This window comes from Hydra vulgaris, chromosome 03 (genome assembly GCF_038396675.1).
Source record: "Hydra vulgaris chromosome 03, alternate assembly HydraT2T_AEP".
In the NCBI taxonomy this organism is placed as follows: Eukaryota; Metazoa; Cnidaria; class Hydrozoa; order Anthoathecata; family Hydridae; genus Hydra; species Hydra vulgaris.
In genome coordinates, this window is record NC_088922.1 from 62712501 (window position 1) to 62723374 (window position 10874).

General features: G+C 26.8%; 1 protein-coding gene across 1 annotated transcript in view; it reads left to right on the forward strand.

Annotated features, from left to right (window-relative positions):
* LOC100199979 (dnaJ homolog subfamily C member 16) overlaps positions 1 to 4509 on the forward strand; it is a 27503-nt gene extending 22994 nt beyond the window's left edge. Inside the window, exons 10-12 of the mRNA XM_065793945.1 lie at positions 2886 to 2963; positions 3294 to 3527; positions 3918 to 4509. Of these exons, the coding sequence (XP_065650017.1) occupies positions 2886 to 2963; positions 3294 to 3527; positions 3918 to 4290 (685 nt within the window). The 3' untranslated portion in view covers positions 4291 to 4509. The remainder of the gene's footprint in view (positions 1 to 2885; positions 2964 to 3293; positions 3528 to 3917) is intronic.
* Positions 4510 to 10874: the final 6365 nt, after the last annotated feature.

Consider the following 10874-nt stretch of genomic DNA (forward strand, 5'->3'; position numbering starts at 1 on the left):
CTTTTATTTATATATATATATATATATATATATATATATATATATATATATATATATATATATATATATATATATATATATATATATATATATATTTATATATATATTTATATATATATTTATATATATATTTATATATATATATATATATATATATATATATATATATATATTTATATATATATGTGTGTGTGTTGCCTGCCCCAACCAAACCCTTAGTCGATGTAGCAGTACTCCCTTGCGGGTCAGGCTATTTGTCAGTCGATGTAGCAGCACTCCCTTGCGAGTCAGGCTATTTGTCAGTCAATGTAGCAGCACTCCCTTGCGACGCAGGCTATAAGATAGTCGATGTAGCAACACTCCGCGCATGATTTACAGTAAAAATAAATAAAAATAAAAACATTTTATTAAAAAAAATAAAAATAAAAACATTGTTTATATTGTTAAAAACATTCAGAATGTTTTTAAAACATTCTGGTCAATTAAATTTGCGTTTTTGTGGTTTTTTTAAAAAACGATTTATTTGTAATTAAATTAATGGTTTTTACTTTCTTCCAACACGCAAATGTTGGACGAAAGTCAAAATTAATTAAAAGTGACGTATGTGTTGGCGTAAGAATCACTTTTTTCCTTCCGTTCTTCCCAAAGACAACAAACTATAGATTTATATATATATATATATATATATATATATATATATATATATATATATATATATATATATATATATATATATATATGTATATATATATATATATATATATATATTAGGGTGGCTCTTAAAACAACATTTTTGAAAAAAACCTGTTCTGACCCCTTTACTTTGTTCTATATAATACTAAAACACTGGGTTTAAAATATTTTTGAACAAAAAATTATTTTAGGGGTAGCTCAAGACCCTTAAAAATTTGACTGGTCCCTAAAATTTTGAAAATAAAAGTTCTTCTAAAGTATGTCAACCTGGTACTCAAAAGAAGCGAAATTATATAAAAACTTCAAAAACAGTAATCACTTTACAAAAAAAGCATGTTTAAAAAAACTATTTTTTTAAAACTTGAAAATAATGACTTTTTTTATTTTCAGCTTAAAAACAATAGTTTTTATGAATTTATTTCATAAAAAAGTTATTTTTTTGTAAATTGATTATTATTTTTAAAGTTTTTATATAATTTCGCTTCTTTTGAGTACCAGGTTGACATACTTTAGAAGAACTTTTATTTTCAAAATTTTAGGGACCAGTCAAATTTTTAAGGGTCTTGAGCTACCCCTAAAATAATTTTTTGTTCAAAAAAATTTTAAACCTAGTGTTTTAGTATTATATAGAACAAAGTAAAGGGGTCAGAACAGGTTTTTTTCAAAAATGTTGTTTTAAGAACCACCCTAATATATATATATATATATATATATATATATATATATATATATATATATATATATATATATATATATATATATATATATATATATATATATATATATATATATATATATATATATATATATATATAGTTTTTTTATATATATTAACCCATATGGGGTTGAGATATATTTTAAAAACAGTTGCACCTGTAAAATAACAAAATCTTATCTGTGGCAACCATAGTGGTTGCCACAGATAAGATTTTACTATTTTACAAGTGCAACTGTTTTTAAAATTAGTTTGAAATTATTCTAACAAGAAAACAATTAGATATTTTAATTTAAAAACAATTTAAAAAAAAAAATGATAATAGTAATAACTTATAAATAAAACTTATTAAAAATAGGGGAGATTGAAGATAATTGGGCGCAGGGCATGTTTGGACCCAACCATCAAATTTATATTAACTTATTCTACATTATATTACTATTATATTATATTAACTTGAGTTATTCCCACCTTATGGTCCAGTTATCCATAGTAACCCAGTAGTTATCCATAGTATACTCATAAATCACCAATTTGGTATATCTAACTAAAATATTAATAATTTCTTTTTATATTGTTGCTGTACTTCCATAACGTTTCTTTCAACTTAATCACATACTTTCTTATTGGGTCGTCCATAAATGATATTGCATAAATTTTGACAGTTTTGGACTCCTCCTTCTTTCTTTCTAATAACAAATCGTAACACTTTATTGACTCCCCACCCTTTGAATTTTTATCATTTAATTTTAGTTTTTGTTCTCCTAGTTCCATGCAAAGTTGTATAAATTTACAATCACTATTCGTCTGACTTGGCAAACAAAAGGTTTCCCTGAGAATATTTGCTTAACAATAAGTATATAAGTTTAATATTCTTATAACCAGTAAGTTACAAAAGCGGAGGTGTGGGTTCAAGTTGTGACAATGGATGACACAATGTTTTATTTCAAAGTATATATATTTTATGTGTATTACCTATTATTTTTTTTGTCTATTTAATTTTTTTAGATTTGTTTTAAATTATTTAAATATTTTTTTACCTATTACTTTTCTTTGAGATTCAAAGTGAAACTAAATCTTATTTTATTTTCTAGTTCTTTAAAATATCTAATGTTAATGATTCATTTCATTTTGTGTCTCCTGTATTGAAAAACTCTGAACAGTTTCTCGACCTTTATTTTTTTGTTTTATTTAAAAACAACTTGAACACATCAAGCACTCGGATCACATTTTGATCCACATAATATAAAGAGTATTTATTTAAATTAAATCTTCATTGCTCATCATAATTTAGTTTATAGCTCATTAACAATTAAAATTAACAATGAAATTACCTTCAAAATATAGCTGTAAACAATCATATTTACTAATGTTTTAGAACACTTTTACAGTCATTTGTTTTATAAATCTAGTAATTAACCGTTTATAAATCTAGTATTAAAACTGAAACCGTTTTAACTGTTTTATTTTTCTACAGGCAAAACACAGCTACCATCTTATTTATTTTAGTAATTGTTGTTGGAATATTAATTGGTTTTGTTCTTCCGTTTATATCGTAAGTTTCCGTTAACAAAACTTTTTTTTTTTAAATTTTTTAAAACTTTTGGTGTAATAGTTTAAAAGTTTTTAAAATACATTTTTTAAATAAATTTTTTTAACAATTTTTAAATAAATTTTTTTTTACTTTTAAACAATTTTTAATTACTTTTAAACAATTTTTAATTACTTTTAAACAATTTTTAATTACTTTTGAACAATTTTTAAATAAATTTTTTTTAAATATTTTATTCTATTTTCTTAGGATGAATTTAAATAAATGCTGATGAATTTAAATTAAAAAAATATATATTTCTATTATTGTTATATAAAAAGTTTTTTGTTATAGTGATTACGTCAGCACTACACCAGAAGACAAATACCCACGGCGTAATTTAGACAATGAAAATACTTGCGTATTGGGTCTTGAAAAACTATGGCATAAGACACAAAAAACGTTCATTAATGATGCTCGACCAGGACAGTTTTGTGTGGCAGTGGTACTTGATGCTTTTTCTGCTGAAGAAGTTGCTTCTTCCCCTATAGCCCAAGCATTTGCAGATGCTATATATAATTTTACTGGGTTTGTTCAGTTTTTTTTTAACGCAAATCTTGTTTAATACTTGTATTGTTAATTATATCGTCAGTGTTAAATTGTTTTTTTTTTTTAATTTGGTTTTGTAATACTCCTTAATTTAATTGAATAAATTAAAATTTGAATCACCTTAATAAGGATAAGCTTACACACAGTTAAAGCATATATTTATATGCGATACTATCTTACAGTTGCTAAACGAATTTATATGGCTTTTATGCCTTTTACACCTTCTCATAGAAAAGAATTCTTTATCAATCTTTTATCTAATAGTATAAATTTCTTTTGATAAAATCTTACATAAAAAGTAACTGATTGTTATATAAGTTTATTATAACTCTAATTTTCTACTTTTGACTGCATTTATTTTTTAAATAGGGATCCTTCATACAAGTTTACTTGGATAACTTTGCAAGAACAATTAATATGGTGTACAGAAATAATGCAAATTAAAAAGTTTGGTGAGTTTCTACCTGGTACTGTTTTGGCTCTAAATGGTTACCGGAAATACGCTTATATTTTTCGACCAAATGTTCAACAAAATAGCGCACAAACAAATTCTATGAACTTTATGGGATTTGAAAGTAGCGACGATGAAGCCGATGGCTATACGAGTTCAGAAAAAATAAAAATAAAACAGGCAGCAGTTTGTGTAAGAAACGATTTACCACGGTGGCTTGAAAGACTTTTAGAAGGAACTCTCACCCAAAAAATTAAATTACAAAGCTGGCCTCAAATGGAAAAATTGTAGATTACTTTATTTACTTAAACCTTTCCTCTGATTCAGTATAAAACAATTTTAGTTTAGTCTTTTTATTTGTAATTTATTTATTTATATTTGTTTTTAAGTTTTTTTGAAATTATTTTTTATTTATGGATTTTTATCACAAATTTATTTATGAAAATGTTTTTTATTAGACGAAACCTAAAGTAAAGAAAATATTATAGATAATAAAATAATGATTATTAATAAGTTATATTGTTGTTACTATGGTATTAAAGTTCTATTTACATCGAAGTAATATATGTATGTGTGTGCAAGTGCACACACACGCACACATAAACAAAAGTACATGGCTGCTGCTTATGATTTTTAATCATATAATTTTAAATAAACATAAGTTGTCACTAGTATATTAGATTAGATTAAAATTTATTAGAATAGTGATACATGTTCTAAAGGACACGCTGGTCCATAAAATATGAAGGACTCTGACAACATGCTACCATCACATACCATCACATAATACATATGCTATATCATCTACCATCACATAATACATATATAATATTATCTACCATCATATGCACATTATATCATCTACCATCATATATTATAAATATATATATATATATATATATATATATATATATATATATATATATATATATATATATATATATATTACATTTATACATAAGACCACAGTTATAAAACAAAAACTAGTCTATCCGGAGCAGTATTTTTCAATGTTGATAGTGTTAATTCTAGTTTTGAAGCTCTTTATTATTTTGGCATTAACAACGTCAGACGGCAAGTTATTGCAAATAATAACCCTGAGTGAGAATGAGTATTTGCGGACATCAAATTTACACTTTAGTTTACGTAATTTGAATTTGTGACCTCGGGTGTAAATATAGTTGTTTAGTAAAAAGAAACTTGATTTATTTAGGCGAACTAAATTGTTTTAGTATTTTGAAACATGTCTTGCTTAAGGCGACAAATTTCTAGTAGTTCCCAACCAAGAATTTCAAGTCTATTAAAATATGAAAAGTTATTTAGGTTAGCAATTCTCTTGGTCAAACGTCTTTGCACTCTATCTACTGCTTTGTTCATTTCAGTGCGATTTGGCACCCAAACCGGAGAATAATATTTTAAGAACGGTCTTATGTAGGTAGTGTAGGTTTTTACGATAAAAAAAAAATCGCGACTTTTAAAACACTTTTGGATTAAATATCTTCGAATGTTTCATGCGCGGACAATATTTAAATATGATTATTGTAATTTAAGAAAAAATTCATGTTCACACCAAGATCTTTTGGATTTGTCGACCAGGTTAAATTATGATCTCCAATTGATAGTTGTAATTTATATCTTCACAAAATGAAATAGGTGCTATTCTAAGAGTAAAACACTTATTACTTTTAACTGCCATTATTTTGACCAGAGAATTATAAATGGCAACATCAAGATCGTGACTGTAATCGGCATCCATAAATGAACTATATATCTTGATATAGTCAACATATAACATTAGAGAGCAATTAAGATCTTTTACTATAGGGGGTAGATCATTAATATATAACAAGAATAACGTTGGACCCAAAACGCTACCCTGTGGAACTCCACTAGGGATGCTGGTCGGATTGGATAGTGAGTTTCCAACCAGAACTCTTTGACATCTGTTGGAAAGAAATGCTGATATCCAATGAAAGAGGTTACCTATTATACAGTAAATTGCAAGTTTTCTCAAAAGTTTAAGATGAGGTACAGAGTCAAATGCTTTTTGAAAATCAATGTACACCACGTCAGTAATTAAATTGCTACCAAAAGCTTTATACCAGTCTAGTTCCTAAAGCTTTATTAACGTCAGTAATAAAATTGATACCTAAAGCTTCATTAGTTGACTCAAGAAAATTTGTGCACGTAGATCTATTGGATAAAAAGCCATTTTGATTGGGTGTTATTAGATTATTTATACTAAGATAATCAGCGATAATTGAACTAACATTACTTTCCATGACACGACAGTTAGTACATTTGAATAGGTCTATAATTTTTTTAACGTAAAACTTGATTTTTATTTTTAGCTCATTAACAACCTTCAAAATATAGCTGAAGTTCCAATATTCTTGTAAAAACAAAAGAAAAATCGTAGTCTCAACTTATTTTTGATAAATGATAAATAAAACCAATTACATCTGTATTTTTGAAATCGTAAAAAGATTCAGAGTTTGTTTCGGGCTGATAATATTTAAAAGTGTTTATACAATAAAGGGCATCGAGCCTGTTAAATATGAAAGTATCAATTTTAATTTACTAAATGATCTTTTGCAATTGGCATTAAAAACTGCGAGTGTCGGCAATACTTGGGATTTTATGCGCATATTAAGAAAAATGTTTTCATCTCTATACTGAACTATAAAATAAAGTAATTGTTCAAGGCTTGAAATTTTTTTGGCACCACTTGTTAGCAGCGTTTTAAAATCTAAAATTTCTTCATATAACTCTCGCCCATTCATATCACAACTGTAGGTTCTCCCAAATTTTTCAAAACGCTTTTTCAGGTGGCTCATTTCGCCTTTAAAACCCTTCCATATCAAGAAGAAATCTAAATTTTTCATCAACTTTTTACACGCAAGTGCTTCTACTTTTCAATTCATTGAATAGACGGTCGACAGTTCGTTTTATAACTCTTTTTAATATAACTTTATATTTCTTTATAACTTTATTTCTTCTTTAGCGGTTAAATCAGCATCTCTTGATATTTCAACATCCATTTTTTCCTTTCTTTTTTGACGTTATTCAAATTCAATGTCCCGTTCATTTCAAATTAAAATTCCTTATTTCAGTGAGTCGCTAACTAACACTTCTCTTTCATCATGATAATAATTTTGGTGAGTTTTTAAATCTAAAGCTAAATTACGAAAGTTCATTTTGGGATCCTGCAACATCTTTTAAACTCGGTCAATACAACCTAAGATATTGTCCCAAAACCCTAGCAACGTCATAAAATTATATGTTAACATTCAGTTTATACAATTGACTTGCGTCATTTTTAGTTTCACTTGTTGCGCTTTTATCGTCCATTATGTTCAGGAGAACTTTTACTGTTTTCTCGTAATATTTGCTGACAGGTTTTAATGATTTCATTATTGCGCTCTACCTGGTAGCAGAGTCAGACTTCAAAGCCACAGGTACAACAGCATGGAGCATTTCGTTCAACCCAGCACTGGTTCTGAAAGAAATTTGTCATCGTTACTTCTTCTTTGGCTGCTTGCACGTCTCCCAAATTAAGTGAATGATTATCACAGTTCACAAATATTACCTAGTTGTTTTTATTCAGAATTCTTTTGATGAACACCAGTCTTGTGTACAGCCATAACAGCAGCATTATCATAGCACTCTGACCTGCAATCTTGTAAATTCGTATCGTCTTTCTCTAACTGCTTAATATTTCTTGAACCAAGCCTGCAGCGTCCTTATTGGTTATTTGTATAAAACCGAAAAACGATTCTTTATTCTCTGCATTCAATCAGTTCTGCATCAATTATCCCTCTGTTGTTAAGTAAATTTCTTTCATTTCATTCCACGTAGTAAAGTGTTGTCAATAATTTCTAAAACTTTTATGAAATATCATTCTCTCAGGTGCTTTTCGATTGCTAAAATCCACTTTCTTGCTCCAAACTAGGTTAGTTATCGGACCTAAAAAAAAAAAGACAGTAAATACAAAACGCAGACTTTTTTGAAGGTGAATAAACTATTCGTGAACGCATCACTTGGTCACCATGACCATTTCCTAATTTCTTTTGAACCAAGTTTCAGAGAACGTTTTTAGTGAGAAAAAAAAGACCCTTGATGTTTTAAAAGTACCTTGAACCGTGTTTAATTATTTCTATTCTTAACGCATTAGTTAAAAAATTTCCAATTCTCCACTAAAACTTAAGTGGACCGATGTAGCATTTTTCAATCGCTCTAGATATGGGAAATTTATTACTTCAATCAATATCTATATATTTGTTAGCTCATTCCAATTGTAAACAGCTGGAATGGGCTACAGGGGTTGTTAACAGCTGGAATGGGCTACCAGCCGACGTAATCAATACAAACTCAACTAACATAAAAAAGTTGATTTCACTATTTCATATCACAAATTTGTGATATAGTCGTTTCTAAAAAAGTTTTTAAAAAATCAAAGCTTCAAACTCGTCCTTTACCACAACTATTTGCAAATAGTTAGAAAGCAAACTTTCAAGCATAACTTTCTTACTTTAAAATTTAAGATAATGCAATGTAATTTTGCAGAAGAAGCTGACTTTGAACATATATTTTATCTTAACATTATTTATATTATTATAGCAATTTTTATTTTTATCAGCAATTTATCTAAACCTTGTTCTTTATCATAGTAAATTAAAAGTAGGTTGCATTATTTCAAAAGTAATATAAACTACTTTAAATTTACTACTATATTTTAGTTTATTGTTGATACAACAAAAAAACGCATAATTATATACCTATAATTAATATGCTAAGTTTTATTAACTCGACTTCCGCAAAAGAAAGACATAATTGATCGCTATCACAAACTTCGGGAAACAGCAAAAAGTAAGAAAGAATGAATGGCTACGATAAAGGCGAGTTTTCTATAGGGAAAAATTTAGCTTTCAAATTTTATTAACACAATAATTAATTCAAAAGTATTAATTGCAGTGACGGATCCAGGCTGAGTGGGGGTGATGGATGGTATACATCCGCCCCTACCGGAATCTGAAAGTTCAATAATATCTTAGAAATTGATGACCTTTTTTTTTAAGTAAATGCAAATGCGGTACAAAATACAAAAATATTTCAATATTTAAACATAAAATAAATTTTTAGAAAATCTATTATGCAATGCACAAAATTATAGTATAAAAGTAAATATAATATATATGAAATATAAATATATATTTTTGAATTTTGTTTAGGTACTCCAAGAAGATCATTCGGTCTTATCACATATGAGCATTTAATCAAAAGTTCACGCCTCTTTCCTTACCGATGGCTCAAAATTTGCTCAGAGGTGGGATTTGAACTACGGATCCTTTATTTCTTAAGCATAGGCGCTACCACTGTGCTACGGCTGCTCAAATATATATTAATACTCATTTATTTACACATTTCTAAACACATGTTTAAAAAAATAAATACAATTGTTACAATTATTTATTATTCAAACTTACAAAGTTCTGATCAAGATAAGGAATAAGTATGAACAAGAATGTAAAAAAAAAAACAAGTGATTATTCCTATTTAAAAGTTTCAGAAGAAGTTCAATTCGTTTTCAATTATCTAAAGTTTTTGTTTAAGTTTATTTTTTAATTGTTCAAGGAAATTTTTTAATTGATCAAGGAAAGAATTAGTTTTCTTAATTATTAATTAGCGCGTCACATGATTAAGGTCCTCTGATTGCGATCGAGAACTTAGAGGCAGAATAATTTGTTTTTGATTAAATATAATTATTATTTGAAAATCGTATAAATGATTGGGTATAAATGATTTATTTAAAAAAAATGAGATGGTGCCATTTTATTATCAATTTTGAACATAAATATAAGAATTTGATAAAGGTTAAGTTGATATATGTTGAGTATTTTGAATTTATGAAATTTTTTTTTTAGTGTGTAACAAGCAATCAACATTTCGAATAATTCTTACATATTGTTTTTGTTTAATTAGTAGCTTATTATTTTTAGATACATTAGTGCTACACCAAGCAATGTTAGCGTTTAATTTAGGGGAGAGTGTGTATGAAAGAGCCAGGTTTTGAAGGAGCCAATACCATTATTTCTAACTTACTGGCATCCGATCCTAATTGTATTTAACTCTTTGTGTGGCAACACTGGATACCTGTAACCCACAAAAAATGTACAGTTCTACTAAAATAAATAGCGTCGTAAGGGAGCACTAAAGATTTTGAAAATGAAAAGTAATTTTTTGGTGGTTTACTTATTTATTTTTAAGATTAGGCGTAATGTTTTATTTGATAAAAGAAACATGCAGCATTCTTATATATATATTTGCCCTTCATTTACACAAAAAATATTAGATTAAAGCTTTTGTCAAAATTGTTTAATTTAAGGTTATGTATTTAACCAAACAATTTTTTGAAAGAGCCGACTGTTTATGCTATGAATAAGCCGACTTTTTTATTTACCTTTTTTTTATACTATATAATTGTTTTGCGCTTTAACGACTTCATAAATTTTTCGTAATGCTTCATTGAGCTTATTCTATTGAAATTAGTTTTTTAATGACTTTTCCTGAAGTTGTAAAATATAGCTCCGTTTGAATTAAAAATAATATTTAATGAAATTTTTAAGTCAAAGTTCTGATCAAGTCATTTTTTTTTTAAAGTTTAAATAATTTTTTAAAACTTTTTTTGTATTGTTTGATTCATTTTATTATATTCTATTATGTATTTATTATATTATTATGTATTTTTATTATTATGTTATTTCATTATTCTCATTTTCATTTAATTTTTTGATTTCGAATAATTTCTGAAACTATTATTAAAGCTGTTTTATCATTGATTATCATTAAGTTATAAAACTTTAAGTACAATCTGA